At 52.6% G+C, this 17,856-nt stretch overlaps 2 protein-coding genes and 1 long non-coding RNA gene across 4 annotated transcripts in view; 1 reads left to right on the top strand and 2 right to left on the bottom strand.

Annotated features, from left to right (window-relative positions):
* GOLGB1 (golgin B1) overlaps window positions 1–5,878 on the bottom strand; it is a 48,809-nt gene extending 42,931 nt beyond the window's left edge. The window contains exons 1-5 of one of the 2 annotated variants that reach the window (XM_026055709.1): window positions 5,821–5,878; window positions 5,219–5,334; window positions 4,696–4,759; window positions 2,653–2,794; window positions 401–497 (exon numbers count right to left, since the gene is read on the bottom strand). In XM_026055709.1, the coding sequence (XP_025911494.1) occupies window positions 401–490 (90 nt within the window). In that variant the 5' untranslated portion in view covers window positions 491–497; window positions 2,653–2,794; window positions 4,696–4,759; window positions 5,219–5,334; window positions 5,821–5,878. The remainder of the gene's footprint in view (window positions 1–400; window positions 498–2,652; window positions 2,795–4,695; window positions 4,760–5,218; window positions 5,335–5,820) is intronic. The other variant, XM_026055710.1, reaches the window with a different exon arrangement.
* A 232-nt stretch (window positions 5,879–6,110) lies between these two features.
* LOC112960977 lies at window positions 6,111–7,690 on the top strand. Its single transcript, XR_003251906.1, has 2 exons — window positions 6,111–6,323; window positions 6,740–7,690. It is a non-coding gene; the product is annotated as an uncharacterized LOC112960977 (long non-coding RNA).
* A 2,525-nt stretch (window positions 7,691–10,215) lies between these two features.
* LOC112960976 (olfactory receptor 5V1-like) lies at window positions 10,216–12,370 on the bottom strand. The gene has a single exon (XM_026055719.1). It carries the CDS (start codon window positions 11,234–11,236, stop codon window positions 10,295–10,297), a length of 942 nt encoding a protein of 313 aa, XP_025911504.1. The 5' UTR covers window positions 11,237–12,370; the 3' UTR covers window positions 10,216–10,294.
* Between the last annotated feature and the right edge of the window lie 5,486 nt (window positions 12,371–17,856).

The raw sequence follows: 17,856 nt of genomic DNA, 5'->3' as shown, positions 1-17,856 counted from the left end.
AGCAAATCTAAAATGAATGGCATAAAGGAGATGCTACTGCTCATAGGCTATCCACTGCCCTAAGCACCAAAGGGCAACACGCAGATCGAGCTTCCTCATGTTCCCCAATCACTCAGAGCTTCCCTTTCTAATAAATGGAAGCATTAGTTCTTTCCTCACTATAACTCTGATTTCCTTTCTCGGATCACCTTGAGATGTGGAAACTCAGCAGATTATGGTCTACCCCGCAGAAGCACTGACTTAAGAAAGAGGTCAGGAATACAGGAAAAGCAAGTGGAATGATAGTTCAGTCTGGCGCTCAGCCATGAGGAATCAGAAGAGTTCTCACTGCAGTCAAATGACCGACACACCCCAACCTAGCTCTCAATAAGATCTGAAAGTCTTTCCATGATGTACTTACTGTGATAGAGGATTCAATAGCTGTATCTGCACCATCACCTGACAGCTCTTGTAAAACCGTATTTGCTAAACCTGACAAACGGCTCAGCATCTTGAGCCTGAAACAAAACAAAGAATCACAATACAGTTAGAGTCAAAACTGCTAGGAAAAATAAGTCACACTTCGTGCTGACTTCTAATGCTATGGAGGAGACCAGCCTTAGAGGCAACACATCTCCTCTGCTGACAAAGAAAAATCTCAGGAATAAATAAATGATCTTAAAACAGACAGACTCTTTGAACACATAAGCAAAGGATGTATTTGTAAGAAACAAGAAGATACCTTCACCACTGTATATGTATGATTGCAAACCAGATGTTTATACTAGATTTCAGGCCACTCTCATAGTTCATTTGCAATCTCCTTAATGAGATTGCAGAACTGCAATCTGTTCAGTATACGCAAAAGAATATACACTCAAACATGGTCTGTAAATACGTACAAAAGAAGCTTTCTAGAAATAAGGGTGGTGGACTCAGTGCTGCTGTACACTAAATAGAAGTATATTATATGAGATTAGGAGAGCCCTGCATGCTACACATGTGACAAGACAGGACCTCAACATCGGGGTGTAGTGTGGAGATGGCAAACATTCCCTGGCTGCTTAGGCGACCTTTTGCTCCTTAGCAGACATCCTTTTTTCTTGAAACTCAGAAGCCAAACTGATCCAGCACACGGAGCTGAAGAATGAGAAAAAAGCAGCAGTACTGGCCAGCAGTACTTCCCATTTTGGGAAGAGTAGCAGACTAAATCCTTCATTAACCACCTGGACAATGGGATGCAACGCACCCTTGGCAAGTTCACCAAATTATGAGGAGCTGTTGATTTGCCAGAGGACAGAGCTGTCAATCAGAGGGATCTCAACAGGCTAGAGAAATGGACTGACAGAAACCCTGAAGTTCAGCAGAGAGTCCTGCACCTGCAATGGAATAAACACATGCAGGACCAACTGGCTGGGAAACAGCTTTGCAGAAAACCTAGGGATCCTCACGGGCAAGCTGAGCACAAGTCAGCAGTATGCTCTCACAGCAGAGACAGCCAACTACAGACTATATTGCATTAGCAAGACTGTAGCTGGCAGGTTGAAGGAATTGATTATTCCCTTCCATTTAGCACTTGTAAACCACATTTGAAGTACAGTGTCCGCTTTCAGGTTCCCTGGTGCACAAGAAAGACGGGGACAAACTAGAGCAAGTCCAGCAGAAAGCCCCCAAGATGAACAGAGGCTGGATATACAGAGATATGCCCAATATATGTCTGGATATATGGAGAGGCTGAGAATGCTGGGTTTGTTCAGTCTTGAGAAGAGAAAGATAAGGAGGGGAATATAGGTGGTGTCTTCACTATAACCACCCATTAGGCAGTTAAAAAACAGAGCCAGATTCTTCTTGGAGACACACAGCAGAAGGATAAGAAGCAACTAATACAAGCTGCAGCATAAGAAACTTCAGTTAGAGAAAAAGATTATGCAAAAGAAAGGTGATAAAAATACTGGGACAGATTGCCCAGAGCAGTTGTGATATTCTTCATCCTTGGAGATATTCAAAACTGAAGTGCATGAAGTCCATAGTAACTGAAACAAACTTTGAAGTTAGCCCTGCTATGAGCAGAGGGTTGGACCAAACAAACTCCCCATATGACCCAAACAACAAACTCCCTTATATGACCCAAATTATTCTAGTATGGTATGAGGGTCAGGTGAAGTGCGACACTTGACGTATCTCTTAAAAAAGTAGCTCTAGATCTGTTTGCCCCACCTGTAAGTACACATCTGTAAAGGGCATAATAATTAGTACAAGTATAAAAGTAACTGTACAGAAGGTACAAACTGAAACTAGACAAACTCATACTAGATACAAGCTCAGTTTAAATTAGAATAATTAACTAATGGCTTAATTTATCTAGGAATACCTCCATCAAATGAAATCTTTTGACACAGACAAGGTGCCTCTGTTTAGCTGAAAATAGGCTCCTAAAGCTGGCTACAACCATCAGCTCATTCCCGACCTCCTTTATCTTAGTAAGCAAATCTTTCCTCTGACACCTCCAGTTCAAGTGTGTAAATATTAGCAACGGGGAGAACAGTAGTGCATTATTTTAATTGTGTAATAGCCACACCTTCCAGCCACCCGATTTCACAGAAGTAGAAAACGTCACAATGCACATCACAATATCAGTAGCAGAAAAGGTCATTAATTCATATGAATACCAACCTCTTCTATGCACTGAGCGGCTCATAGGTCTGCTTGCTCAGTAGTAAAGAGGTTTCCAAGGCAGTGCTATTGGCCATACRCAGGACCCTCACACCATTCTCGTTCATCTCTTGAGTACTGACAAGTTGCATGAACTAACACCCTGGGGGGGGAGAAAAAAAAAGAAAAAAAAAGAGAAAGGCAGGGGGGGAAGAGGGAAACAATTTATCAAACAGGAAAGGAGGAATAACACCATTCTCCATTCTCCACAGCACTCTCTGGGATTGTTACAATCAGTTATTTGCAATAAATACAAGAAGTGAAGTCTTTCCTCTTCAGGAAGCTTGATTTCTCCTGTTCTTGCAGGGACATGCCCTGATTTCTCCCAATATATGCAGAAACTCTTGGTCTCTGCAGCTTACAGAATAAAATGCTCGAGAAGCTTTTAGTGAAGTGGGGAAACGTGAGGCAAGAAGCCAGGCCTCAGACAGTCTCTCTTACAAAGTATTCCAGAGGGTGAAGCTACTGGAGAAGCACATTGTCACAAAGCTGGGATTGTGCATGTTCTATATCCATATAACGGACAGTGAAAAAGTACTAGTACTCATCTTACTTCTCAGCTGGCCCTGGGTCAGCCTGAGGCTCAGAACTCTAGAGTAATACAGGCTTTACAATTATTAGAGAAATTTCTTTTTCCATCATTAAATATGCACAAAGCTGGTAACACTGAAAGACTGGTTTCAAGACCTGGAATCACCGTTTCATTATAAGAGTAATAAAGTGTTTATAGTTTTGTAAACCGCCCTCCCACAATGCTCTAGCGAAGTCCAGGCCCTGCTGCCTTGGCAGTGGTAAAAGCACATTTTAGAAACCAGCCAGTCAAAAAGCAAAAATGCCTCTTTCTGCCTATCACCAATATTTGAACAGGATGCATCTGATCATCTTATTATGCATTAGCCCATCGCTTCTCAAAGGCACAAACACACAGTATGTGGTTGAGAGATGAAACGAGACAACATGATGACATGACATAACAAGATAACATATTTGCAATATGGGAAAAAGCAGAATCTAGCCATCTGCAGACATGCAGCGTAACCAAAAAATATCATGGAGCTCAGCACATATCCGCATATCTACAGGCACTGCAATTTCAGGCAGGTACACATGGACTATGTGGAGAAACCTAAGATTCCCTGGCCTTTGTCCAGGCTGGCTTCATTAACCTGATACTGAACTCAAACTAACATGCACTGCTGGGCTTAGGGGAGCTTAGGCCTGCCTGCATCTACTTGCACAGACATGGACTTTAATAACCTGAACTCAAGTCTTTTATAGTCTGTTAAAGTGAGTCAAAAAATCATGTCCTCATGCAAGTCTGTAATTTTCACAGTAGTTATATTTTGATCTCTTTAAATACTACATAAAAGAATAAGCTTAGAGATCACAATTAAGATCATAGCACAGTACAGACGGACAGGAAGAGATACTCTTCACTGCAAGACCTCACAGTCTGAAGGACATATGACAGACAATTGAAGGAGAAAAGCATTACTCTGAAATTCCATTTTACAAAAAGAACTGAAAGAGAAAAAAATCCAGTGATTTGTCCAAAGTCACACAGAAAACATACAAAGTTGTTATTTCACATAGACGATAAACCATTTGCAGTCCCAAATGAGACTATTTGTCAACAAAAAGCTCTTTGGGTTGACAGGAGACAGCAGGAACACCCCCCCCTCCTCGGGAAATTGATTGGAAACTTGTGCAAAAAATGCAGAGGTGGCACACCACTTTAGGCCTCTTATCAGATGAGATATACTGAAACCCCTCCCACCCACCCTGGCCCCGAGCCAAACACAGCTTGGCCTCCAGCAAGGTCACTCATCTAAGCCTGAATCCAGATGAAAYAAGCAATTTGTTTGGCAGAAGCACCTAGACAGTCTGAAGATGCCCTCCTCCAAAAAAAAAGAGAGCAAGTCACTATTGTCAATGATTTGGGGACACAGCATATTTTTATCCCTCTATTTTCTTCTCCATTAGCAATATAACCACAGAAATTACCTTTTCCAACAAAAAGATGCCATTTACAGATCTYACTGCAACTTTGTGACCGTTATACTGAATCCTAGAAACAAACATAACATAGCTTTAAACACTGTTACAAAGCTAACAGTCAGGACGCAAGGAGGTAGCTGTCTTCTTCATTAGCCTCAGGGACTTGTGACAGGATTACCCGGAAGCTTTGTATTCACTTCTGAGCTTAGATCAGGAAAGCCTTCTACAGTGCTGGCCAATTTCCTTGTAAACAGAAGTAGGCAAACACAAAAGGACAGGGGTTATTCTGCACTGCCTCACCCAAATAAATACACAGTACAGCTGGCAGAAACAAGCATATTGCTCTTCCAGGATCATACCCAAGTCACTACGGCTTTGCTATGGATTTCCATTTTTGCAGTTAATAGCAGAACACACAAGCACTCTGTCCACGTTTTAAGTCAGTATAGTTTGCATTCTAATTGTTCTTGAAAATAAAGTTTTGCTAGACATTCCCATGACTAACAGGCTTTTGCTCATGAGACCTTACCTTGAGTACTCRGACTGTAGCGCAAGTAGTGCTCCTAGGAGAGTCTCCTCCAAACGGAAATATGTTTCCCTTTATCGACCCCAAAAGTCTCAGTCTGTTGCTAGTTACAGGACAGCCTGCATACAACAAACAAGAAGTGGAGCGTAAATTGAAGTGCTTTTATCTCCAGATAGATAGCAGCTCTATCACAGCATTTCCTTCCCACCGTCTCAACGTTTAACTCTGTATTTCCCTTCTTTTGGGGGCAAACAGGTGCTGAAGGCATCGTCGCTGCAGAAAATGCCCAGGGCCAAACCTCTCGCCCTAAGCGGAGGGGCTTCGAAAGGCACCGGCACCGCAGGCGGCCGACAGACCCTCCCCACGGCCCCAGAGAGCTGGGAGCAGCCGTCCGCGCGGCCGCCGGGGGGAAGCCGGCGCCCCCCGCCCGCGCCGACGGGCCGCAGCTCGCCGGGACGGGCCCCGCCGCCGCTCGCAGCCCGGCGCCGGGCTCGCACTGCCGGCACAAGGGGCGCAGCGGCCCCGGCCGCACCGCGGAGGCCGCGAGGGGGGACACACACGCAGCCGGGGCCCGTGACCAGGGGCGACGGCAACGACGCACCGACCTGCCGGCACCGCGCGCCCGCCGAGCGCCAGCCAGGCCCCCGCCGCGGCGCAACCGGCCCCGCCCGCAGCCACCTCAGCACCGGAACGCGCCGCCGCCGCGACTTCCGCCGTCAGCGCGGCTCCCGCCTCCCCGAGGGAGGTAGCTAATCAGCTGCAGCGCCGAGGAGATCGACGCGGCAACCGGCCAATGGCGACGCGGCAGCGGTCTCGGCGCCGCGGCTACGCTCACGCACGGCACGAAGCCGCCAATCCGGAGCGGCGAGGAGCGGGGGCGGGTCGCGCGCGTGCTTCGAGCCGTGATACGCGGCTGCCGCTGACAGGGTTGGGGGCGCCCCGCCCCGAGACCGGCCGCGGGCGGGAGGGCGGCGCGGAGCGGGTCCGTGCGGTTGCTGCCAGCCTCCTCCTCACCCGCCTGCCCCGTCCTCTGCAGGGAAAACGGGCAGCGTTTGTGAGGCGGGGGGTCCTGGGACGTGTGCAGCGGCTCTCTGCGATTACCAAGGAGGTGGGTCTGGCAAGCGGGGGGTGGGAAAGGCAGCCGGCCTGCCGAGAGAGGCGCTGGGAGCCGGCCTCGGGGGTGGGAGAGACGGTGACACCATCAGTGGTGGCGGGAGGGTTTCAGCTTGGTGTCTAAACCGAGGTTGTTCTTCCTCTTGGGAGGCGGGATGAGACATAGCTTGGGAACACAGAAGTKTCGTCTCTCATCTGTGAAGTCTTAATCCTTCCTCTGCTGTGTCTGTGCTGGTTTTAGGGAGAGGCATGAGATGAACTTYGAGTCGTATCAGCCTGGCTGTTCTGTGCTCCCCTCGTGTGTGTGTGTGCGTGTGCGCGCACRCGCATAACCAGCTCAGGGGTTGTTATTGCCCCTTCTCTTGCTTATGCATCTTTGGACGATGACTGTTTTTCTGATCAATTTTGCAGATGGAGATGACGAGATTTCCTTTGATCCTGATGACACAATCACRCATATCGAAATGGTAGATGAAGGCTGGTGGCGGGGACAGTGCCGGGGCAAAGTAGGCCTCYTTCCAGCAAAYTATGTGAAGCTTCTGYAATGAGACCAGCATTGCCCAAGCGGCCTCCTTTGAAACTTCTGCTTCTCTCTGCTTCATCCTTTTACATGTTATTAGCTTAATTTGGCTCATCCTGGCGTGTCTRCATGGGAGAAGTACCAATGAGAAAACTGGCAGTGTTTGAGGGAATGTTTTGGCCCGTGCCCGAGGTGGGTTCTGGTTCCCATCCAGTCCCAGATGGGGAAGATGGGATGGTTTGAAGAGCGTGTGGGTGAGATATGAGACATCTTTTCTCTCTAGACTATTCCAGTTTTTATATTTCCCCACGCCAACCAGCAGGCTCGCAGAGGAAGCGTGTTCATTCCTGTTCACAACAGGGCGATTCACGGAYTAGAAACACCAGCTCTAATCTAGTTGAAGCAAAAGGGACATGAGTGTGGGACCTTTTCCTTCTAAGCTGTCACTTGTCACCCGCCTCTGAGAACCCCTCTTTGCTYTTGGGGCTCAGTCCAGAAGTTACAGCTGTAGAATAAGAGATGCTGTCCCAGGCCGTGGCCCTGGACCTCCTCTCACCCAGGGGCCAAGGGAAAAGAGCAGTGTGAAGGCTGAACTCATCTTTGATTCTAAGAGGGATTTCCGCATGCAGGGTAAACCATGTTTGCAGTGTGGGGTAGAGAAGCTTGAGCCTTGTCTCTCTGGGCAGATTTCAGGGCTGCGACCTGGGGACATTTCACCCTCACAGTGAACTTTGCTAAGTTTTCCTGCGTACAGACACAAGCTTGACTGTACTGAGCTGTCCCGTGAAACAGGAGAGGTGTGTGCTGGCTCACTGAAAATAAAGGACAATCTTGCTAAGGTAGCAGGTGACTTGTTTGGTTTTCCTCTGTGGGCCRAGAAAGAACATTGTTGGGGGGATGTGTCATTTCTGGGGTGAACTTCAAAAAAAGGGAGGGTGCAAAATTATTTTCTGAGAAGAACACTCCTGGAAAATCTGTCTTGGCGCAAGCTAAAAATGTCAAAAGGCTTTACTTAACAGGGAGCATGTTAAAAGCCACCCTGGTCCCTGCCCAGGGATCCCATCATAGAGGAATATTCCGCTAGTGAAATCCTTTCAATCCAGCAAATGAACCTGAGCAACTTCCACTGGATACAGGCAATAGAATATTTTCAAGAGAGCTCGGTTATTGCTGTTAACTGCTCTGACAAATCGTACGGACAAGCATGCATGGGCAGGTGGGGCAGGAGGAGCAGTCCTATGGCTTGTCTCTAGCCAGAGGACTCCAGYGTGCCCTGCAGGCAGTGCTGACGGCTGTCTCCTCCGCTCGCCGTGTGACGCGTGAGAGTTAGGCTCCTGCTCTTGCAGAGGAGCCTCTCTCTCCCCTTCGGGTGCTTTGACTCCCTGTGCTGAAGCCAGACCTCCCCTCCTCACGTGCCCCTAATGTAGCAGTTGTAGGCTCACTTCCCTGTGCAGCGAGGAAGTTCCCTGTTTTTAGCCGTTCTCCGCAGCAGATGGGGGGAAAAGGCTGGGCGGGTGGGGAGCAGGGCAAGAAGAAATATATGTGTGTAATTTTTTACTTTTAATGTTTAAAGCAGTATTCAGGAGAAATTGAAGCCCTCCCCTAAACCAGTAGATTCCAGGCCACATCATCGACCTTCCACTGTAGGAGTTAGTTGTTTTAATTCAGGGCATGCAAATACCATCACAACGGGAATAAATCAGTTGCACGCTGAGTTAGCAATGACGAGGGGCTGCGCAGCACGCGAGCAGCTGCAGGAGCACTTCCCAGCGCAGCGCCGGTCGCCAGCGGCAGGGCTGCCCGGGGCCCTGTGACGGTGCCTTTTGCTTTCGCTGGTCAGTGCTGCGCATGGGGTTGTTCCGGACCATCCCGCACCTGCACAAGGCAAAGCTCACGCGAGCTCCTGGAGGGCAGCACAGCATCGGTTCTCAGTGTTGGAGACAGAGGAAAGTCACTCCACGTTCTATGGCTGTAAGATCATGGTAAAGCTGCATTCTGATTCGAGTAAGAAACTGGCTTTTTTAGTATGAAATTTTTGGAGGTTTTTTCTTGCGATAACTTTCCCAGCATCTTCTCATGCAGTTCACCCTTTATTTCCTGGCTTTTCTTGCCTGGGGGCTCTCCAGAATGGGCCTTATTGGGGGGGTGGTAGGGGGTGGGAACTCTGTTATGTGTCCTAGTGAGACTCTGAAGAAAGGGCATTTCCATAAATTTTTAGAATCCAAAAAAAGGCATGTGAAAAGTAGAGGTGGGTGAAGGGTCTGCAGCCTGGCTGGGTAGATGCAACAGGCCAGCCCAACACAGGGGCTGCTTGACCAGCCATGGTATTGCCACAACACCCGTGCGACCATCTGAGCTGAGACCCTGCTGCAAAGCCCTTGCGTGTGGCTTCGCCCACCTCCCCACGGAAGAGGCTGAGCCAGGAGAGCAGCACGGGGACGGGGGCGGCTGCCCCTCACGCCCAGCCAGCCCTCTGCGCTGCTGCCACCCACAGCCGCGCTGCTCGCACAACTGCGTTTCCAGTTTACATAGCTGTATAGCGAAGCAAGCGCTGCTGACGAGAAGCTAAGCAGTGCCAGCTCACAGCTCAGAGCTCATAACTCGCTGTTGACCAAAGTGCTGAGAGTAACAGGTGCTCTGCTTACACCGCCAGCTGCCACACCGATGTACAAAATACTACAGGGCTTTTGTGACGGCCTGGAGAAACCCAGCAGAATCAGTGCCAAAGCCGATGTGGAAGTAGCCTGGACTGACGGCGCCTGTGCTAAAGCCAGATTTTGCACTCTGAGCCATTGCCTCTTACCCCACGCAGGGCCTAGCTTAGCGCTACGAGCAACAAGGTGGAGCTCAGGGTCTTGCTTGGGGTCAGAACAWGTCTGGTGCCACGTGAAATTGCCTTTTGCAGCACGCCTGATAGCGGGCTGTAGCGCTCCGGGTGCAAACAGCTCTTCCAGACGCACCACAACCAGCAGTGTGTAAGTTACAGAAAAGGTGAGCTTTAAAGAGCGGGAGTGTTCAAAATTTGTCTAAATACCCGTTCCGGAAAGGGAGGCAGAGGCYGAGGCAGATGGTGCTGCTGCTAGCTGCCGTCTTTCTCTGGCAAGGCGCTGCCTCCATCTCTCCGGGCCGTTGCAGCTCCAGGGTTGAGCTGCTCGGCCCTGGCAGCGGCGTCGCAGCAGCACGTCCTGTGCTGAGCTCGGCGTGCGATACATACAAAATAAAGACGTGAGCCCAGGGTTATGAGCTTGTTCTCAGTTTGATTTTGCCATTCTGCCCTCGGTGATGTGCCAAAGGCTGGATGAGCGATGACGGTGTGCTGCAAGCATCCCCTCCCCAAACAGGGGGCCCCGAAACCCCTTCTTCCTCCAAAGATTTCCCACAGCTGCATGATGCTGAGCTGTTTCCACACCAGTGCAGCCACCACCTTGTCCCAGCCCTCCTGCTGCTCATGCGTCGCTGCCCAGGGAGCCCCACACTCCCTGCAGCACCTTCCTCAGGGCACCCTGCACCTCCTGGTTGCGGAGGCTGTAGATGAGGGGGTTCAGCATGGGGATGACGACGCAGTAGAGCGCAGAGACCAGCGTGTCCACCTCCGGCRAGTAGCCGGAGCTGGGGCGGTCATAGTTCAGGTTGGCCATCCCGTAATACAGGGCCACCACAAGCAGGTGCGCGGTGCACGTGGAGAAGGCCTTGCGCCGGCTGACGGCCGTCGGCATTGCGAGGACGGTGGCCAGGATGCGGAGGTAGGAGACGACGACAAAGAGGAAGGGGCTTATGCCCACAAAGACGCTGGCAGCATGGAGAGCCGCCTCGCTGGGGTGGGTGTTGCTGCAGGCGATCTTCAGCAGGGGAGGGACGTCGCAGAAGATGTGCTGGAGCTGGGCAGCCCCGCAGAAGGACAGCCTGGAGGCGAGGAAGGTGTGCACGGCGGAGTTCAGCATGCCCCAGAGACAGCAGCCCGTGGTCGCCACCGTGCAGACGCCCCAGCTCATGACCTGGGCGTAGTGCAGCGGCCGGCAGATAGCGGCATAGCGGTCGTAGGCCATGACAGCCAGGAGTGCGCACTCGGTCCCCGCGCACCATATCAGGAAGAATATCTGCGCCAGGCACCCGTGGTAGGAGATGGTGGCCTGCCGGCGCAGGGCGTTCGCCAGGATCTTGGGCACTGTCACCGATGAATAGCAAATGTCCAAGCAGGACAGGTGGCTGAGGAAGAAGTACATGGGGCTGTGGAGACGGGGATCCAGGGAGATGAGAGCAAGTATTGCAGAGTTCCCCAGCAGCGTGGCCAGGTAGATGGCCAGGAAGATGAGGAAGAGGAAGGGCTGTGCCYGGGGAAAGCCTAGAAGCAGGAACTCTGCCACCCGCGTCTGGTTCTCCTCCGCCATGGGGCCTCTTGGGTTCGTCTGCGGTGAGAAACGAGCGCTGCAAAGAGGTGGTGAACGTGAGACAGCGGCCTGGGGAACGACTGCCACGGTTTCACCGACAGGATGCCTTGGGTCCCATCTCCGTAGCGGTTGAARGCCTCCCCCGACGGGGCCTTGCAGAGACTGCGCTTTCAGCGCCCAGCGAGCTGCCGCTCAGTGCTGGAGACCTGGCTGCAAGAGAATCGCGCAGCAGAGACGCGGACCGGCACRCGCCTAGACTTGTGCAAACCTCCTGGCCTTGAGGAAGGTGTTTCCTCCAGCCAGCCCCCCTCTGTCCTGACGAGTACCCAGCACGTCTCTCTTGGCCTCCCGTTAGACGTGCTTGTGGTGCCCACGCGCTTCGCTGCCCTCCGGCCACGGCGGCATCGTCCCCCCRGTGCCGCAGCCCCCAGCCTGCTCGTCCCTGGCCACCCGGCTGGGAGCGTGCCATCACCCTGCACCGGCCACAGCAGGTTCTTTTCTTTCTAACCTCCCTGTCTCCCTCCTGCCGTTTTTGGGTGCTTTGCTCCGTGATAACCAGCCCCTAGGAAAACGCGCGTTTCAGCTGAGGGTGACTCGGCGCAGCGTCGTCGCAGAGCCACGGACGAGCGAAGCCGGCAGAGATGTCTGCTGGCCTGGTCCTCCCGGCCTGCTCGCYGTCACCCTGTTTCCCGCACCGAGGGTTTTGCTGGCTGGCGTGCGGCGCCGTGCTGGCCGCTTCCCCAGGACGCGAGGGACCCGAGGCAGCGGTTGTGCCCTGCAGAGCTCAGCCGGGGCCGGCAGAGGCAGGGCTTGCCGGCTTTCTGCAGCCAGGCTGCTCCGGCCCGCGGTGCCAGCTCCAGCGGCCCCGCAGACGTCTGCCGCAGCTCTGCCGGCCAGGCGATTCGTCCCTCTGCGCGCGAGCCCAGCGTGGTGCAGCAGCCCTCTGCCAGGCTGCTGAAGAGACGAGGCTGCGGGAGAGGTCAAAACTGCCGCGATCGCCTCACCCTGGGGTGCGGACCTGCGCCAGCCGCTGCCCAGCACCGGAGCGCCCCGCGCTCAGCCCGTCCAGGACCAGGCTCTCGGCCTGGCGAGGAGAAGGATCCGGAGACTCTTGAGCACGCAGGCGCAGAGACCTCGGCGACAGCGGCTTTGGAGGTGCCAGCGCACGTCGTGGCTGCACGGCGGCACAGGGCGCCTCGGGGAACCACAGCGATCGTGGAGCCGCGCGTGAAGAAATCCTGCTCTCCTCAGCCTTGCGGAGCTTTTCCTTCGGCTCCGCTCGGCTGCCTCAGCAGATGTCGGTGCTTTGGAATATCCGACGCTCACGCCGGAGAAGGAGGAAAAAGGAGCATTGCCGAGCAGGGTGTTTGCAAGGCGCCGCGCCACGCTGGGGCCCGTGCTGGGCTCCGACCCGGTTTTCTCACGGTGCCGAGGCGTAGCTCTGCCACGGGGAAGGCTGCACAGCACCAAGCTCACGGACACAGCTCCCTGCTCGTCCGACCTGGAGACTACGCTTGGCACCGGGAGGGCATTGCGTCTGCTCGCCCRCCTCGGCGCAGGGCGGCTGCCAGCAGCTTCTCCGCGCGGGTGACTGTCCCGGCTTCTCTTGCAAACCCCCTTGATCAGGAGTCCACAGCGTCCCCGGAAAAGCTATCAATTCATTTCGCTCTCCTTACGTTGGAGGTGTCTGCTGATGCCTGTGCGGGGATCCATTGCCTTATTTAAGGCTAAAGTGAACAGGACAAAAAAGTATTCCTTTCCTCTCTCTAGACGTGTTTTTAACAGCTGAGGCCAATTGCCACGTCTCAGCAGTTTCTCCACTAGATTAAACAACATGATTAAATCTCACATTAGTGCCCTTGCTTTGCACCCATTAATCTGTTTTTAATTTCTCTGTCCAAAGCACGTTTCCAAGTCTCAGTCTTGATTTTAAAGCGTTGTGCAATGGAGAATTCACTGCTTCTGTTGGGAGTTTTTTCCTATGACTCTTTCCCAAAGTAAAAGCACTGTTTAAAACTGGGCACCTTATTTCCTGTTGGAATTGCCTGAATGTCAGCTCTGTCTCATTCACCCTCGCTAAGTCATCCTCTTCCAGGTTAAGGAGCCTCTAGTCTAACAGCACTTTCTCCTTGAAGAAGCGCTCGCACGCTGTGCTCACTCTCCGTCTTTGTTTCAACGTGCCAAATAGATTAAGAGCTTTAATCCTTTCGCTGCGAAGCATATCACTATTAGTTCTGATTCGTTTCTCTTTTCCTCTCCACATTTTCAACTTTTTTTTTTTTTAATACTGAGAGGAGAGCTTTCAGTCAAAAGATTCATTCATCTTTGTCTAGTACAAGGACACCCAAACTCGTTACTCCGTCTTGGATGTGGCTGCTACCAGGTTTAGAGAAGACTGCTGGCCAAGCTCTCCAGTAGCCTCCCAGATCAATATATCCTTTAACAAGGGGGTTTTGTTTATTTTTCCTACATGTGACAGTCGCCTAAGGATTGTATCATCCAATTTTCGGGAAATTTGAGCCTGCCTCTCCTCCTCCAGCCAGCCCCAAACCAAAGCAGTGTGCCTTTCGGTGCAAGAACAGCCCAGCTAGTACGGAGCCACGTTGCTCCGGCCTGAGAGGGGCCGGGCAGGCGGCCGGAGYGGAATGAGACCTAGGAGAGCGCTCRGCAGCGTCRCCCTGGAATCGCCGCCTGTCTCCGGCTCTCCCGAACTGCAGAGCTACATGATGCRCTTGTTGGTCTGAACAGACGCAAAATCCTGCATGTGTGAGCTTTCGCAGCACCAAGGCAGGCGGTGGTTTTGTTGAGGTACGAGCGCCTCCAGGGCAGAGGTGCCAGAGGGAAAGCTCTGCCCAGGACCTCGCTGGGTTGCTCCTGAGCTGGTAGCCAGAGGCAGGAGCCTGCTGACGAACTGCGGTAGAGCCAGCACTGGCGCAGGCAGGGACCTGCCTTTTATGCAGGAGGGACTGGGGAACCTCGAGAACCAGAGGGATAAAAGCAAGAAGAAGTCGAATAGCAGGAGGTTAGGTGTGTAAGGGCTGGTCACATGTTTGTGCTCTGAACTGGGGCTTAGTGCTTGGGAATAATAGCAGGCAAGAAAGAAGCAAGCGAAATAGCCCATCACATGCCACCGACAAACGCTTGGTTTGGTGCAGGTGTGCAGCGATGACAAGTAAGTCACGGTATTTGCAGCAGCAGCAGCAGCAGGGAATTGATGATTCCGCTGCAGGAGGGCTGGAGAGGTCTGGAGAGCTGCAGATGACGCTCTCACCACACTGATGAACTCGGGCTGGATCAGGCGCAGAGGCGCAGGGCTACAGTGCAGCCACAGCAGGCACCCAGAGGAACGACCCTATTTTTTTGCCATAGTCTGGGGCAGTGTAGCAGTCAGCGACACAGCCACATGATGAGAAATGCCAGATTGCCTCAGACATCCTGCACACAACGAGACACGGTGATGTGGCAGCAAAACCTCTCTTCCTCCTTCCCACTGCACACGGGTGATCCTTGAAATAGTCTCCACCTGCCCCTTCCTCTTTCTGCTCTCTCTCACATGCACTGAAGGTGATTTCTCATGTGACGAATGGCTCGTCAAGTGTTCCCTGGTGCAGCAGCACCTTCGCCCACCACTGACCAGCCCAGAAGGGCTGGATGGGCGAGCAGAGGTGCTCACTACTGACACTGTTGGTGCTGGGGAGGCGGATGGCTCCTGTCGCTCCTGTCGGGAGGAGGAAGGTGCTCCTGACTGGTGTGATGGGGATGCACTGCTCTGAGACCCAGCTCCCCTCCAATGCTGACCCTGAAGCAGGCTCCTGMGTCAAGCCGAGTTGCCCTTTCTCCTACAGGAGGCCACATCTGCTCTGCACCCATCCAGGGAAGCCAGCTGCTTCTGCAGGAAGACGGGGCTCTCCTCTCCAGAATGCCACATCGCAATGACCAGAGCAGATAGCCTGGAGCATGCAGCCGTGGGAGGTAAGACCCTGAGCCTCGGGTCTGGTCCAGACCCGGTTTGAGGTGATGGCCGGCGTRCGGGAGCTGGCAATAACGCAGGATGAATTTCCCCTGCAAGGGACTGTTTTGCTTGGAGCATCACCAGCAGCCACAACCTGCTTGCATGCCCGGATCATCAAGGAGCCCTGGGTGCCGGTGCAGATGTTGCCCCAGGCAGCACACTGACAGGGATCCCTGCAAGGGTCCTGCCATGAGGAAGCCCTGCCCCACCGTGGGCAGTAATCTTGCCCTCCCTGCCCTCACTTACCTCCGTGTCCTAGAGCCCAAAGACAGCAACCAGTGACAGATGTCCAGTGCTTGGTAAGGTGGAAAGACCAGTGAAGCCCCCAGGTGCTGTCTGGAATGTCTTACTTGCTTGAAGAAGAGCCCGTTCTTCTTCTAGGCTTGGGACCGGAGAAGTGGCTTTTAACCCTGTGAGGGTCTTGAGGGAGAGGCTTGCAAAGATAGCTCTTCGGTGGCAGGAAACTAGGAAAGACGGGGGAAGGGGAGAGTTACAGGGACCACGCTATCAGTGGGAGTACCTCAAGCATTTGCGTGCAGGCAAGGAAGTGCCCACAAGACAAGACTATGGGGAACCTCTAGCACCCCTTCTGGGAAATCAGCACGTTCGGATGCCTCTCCGAAGTACCTGTGCACAAATGCACGCAGCACGGGGAATAAACAGGAGGCATTAGAGACCTGTGTGCAGTTGCAGGGGTATGACCTCATTGCGATTACGGCGATGTGGTGGGACAGCTCACCTGACTGGAATGCTGCAGTGGATGGATACGGGCTCTTTAGGAAGGACGGACCAGGAAGGCGAGGAGGGGGATTCGCCCTTTCTGTGAGAGAGCAGCTGGAACGTATGGAGCTGTGCCTAGGGGTGGACGATGGACTGTCCGAGAGCTTGGGGGTAAGGATGAAGGGGCAGAGCAACACAGGTAACACTGTTGTGGGTGTTTGCTACAGGCCAGCTGATCAGGAAGAATAAGTAGACGAGGCCTTCTACAAACAGCTGGAAGCAGCCTCACAATCACAGGCCCTGGTTCTCATGGGGGACTGATATCTGCTGGAGGAACAGCACAGCAAGGCACGAGCCAACCAGGAGGTTCCTGGAGATCATCGATGAAAACTTCCTAATACAGGTGATAGAGGAGCCAATGAAGAGAGGTGCTCTGCTGGACCTCATACTTACAAACAAGGAGGGGCTCGCTGGAGATGTAAAGGTTGCGGTGACCATGAGGTGGTGGAGTTCAGGATCCTGAGAGGAGGGAGCAGGGCAAAGAGTTGGATCACARCCCTGGACTTCAGGAGAGCAGACTTTGGCTTCTTTAGGGACTTGCTTGGAAAAATCCTGTGGGATAGGGTCCTAGAAGGAATAGGGGTCCGAGATAGCTGGTTGATATTCAAAGATCACCTCCTCCAAGCTCAGGAACGGTGTATCTCAATGAACAAGAAGTCAAGCAAGGGAGGCAGGAGACSTGCAGGGATGAACAAGGAGCTCCTGGCAAAACTCAAACAGAAGAAGGAAGTATCGAGAAAGTGGAAGCAGGGACAGGTAACCTGGGAGGAATGTAGAGAAGTTGTCTGAGTATGCAGGGCTGGTGCTAGGAAGGCCAAGGCCCACCTGGAGTTCAATCTTGCGAGGGATGTCAAGAACAACAAGAAGGACTCACGTAAATACATCAGTAACAAAAGGAAGACTGGGGGAAATGTGGGTCCACTGCCAAATGGGGCAGGGGCCCTGGTGACAAATGATACAGAAAAGGCAGAGATACCGAATGCCGCCTTTGCCTCAGTCTTTGCTGGTAAGACTGGACCTCAGGAATCCTAGGCCCTGGAACCCAGGGAGGAAGTCTGGAGAAAGGAAGACTTTCCCTTGGTGGAGGAGGATTGTGTTAGGGATCACTTATGCAAACTGGACATACACAGGTCCATGGGCACTGTTGGGATATATCCACAAGTGCTGAGGGAGCTGGACAACGTCACTGCAAGGCCACTCTCAATCATCTCTGAAAGGTCATGGTGATCAGAAGAGGTGCCTGAGGATGGAAGAAAGCAAATGTGACTGCAGTCTTCAAAAAGGGCAAGAAGGAGGACCCAGGGAACCACAGGCAAGTCAGCCTCTCCTCAGTCTCTGAAAAGGTGCTGGAGCAGCTCATCCTGGACACCATCACCAGGCACATGAAAGACAAGAAGGTGATCACGAGTAGTCAGCATGGATTCACAAAGGGGAACTCGCACTTAACCAACCAGATCGATAGTCTTCTATGATGGAATGACTGGCTGGGTAGATGAGGGGAGAGCAGTGGATGTTGTCTCCCTCGACTTCAGGAACTGTCTTTGACACTGTCTCCCATAACATCCTCAAAGGCAAACTGAGGAAGTATGGGCTAGATGAGCAGACAGTGAGGTGGACTGAAAACTGGTTCAATGGCAGAGCTCAGAGGGTTGTGATCAGTGGCACAAAGTCTAGTTGGAGGCCAGTAACTAGCGGTGTACCCCAGGGGTCAATACTGGCTCCAATCCTGTTCAGCTTCTTCATTAATGACCTGGATGATGGGACAGAGTGTGCCCTCAGCAAGTCTGCTGATGATGCAAAGCTGGGAGGAGTGGCGGATACCCCAGAG

The sequence above is a fragment of the Apteryx rowi genome, unplaced genomic scaffold (assembly GCF_003343035.1).
Source record: "Apteryx rowi isolate R43461 unplaced genomic scaffold, aptRow1 scaffold_1257, whole genome shotgun sequence".
Lineage (NCBI taxonomy): Eukaryota > Metazoa > Chordata > Aves > Apterygiformes > Apterygidae > Apteryx > Apteryx rowi.
This window is presented reverse-complemented; position numbering and strand designations above follow the sequence as displayed.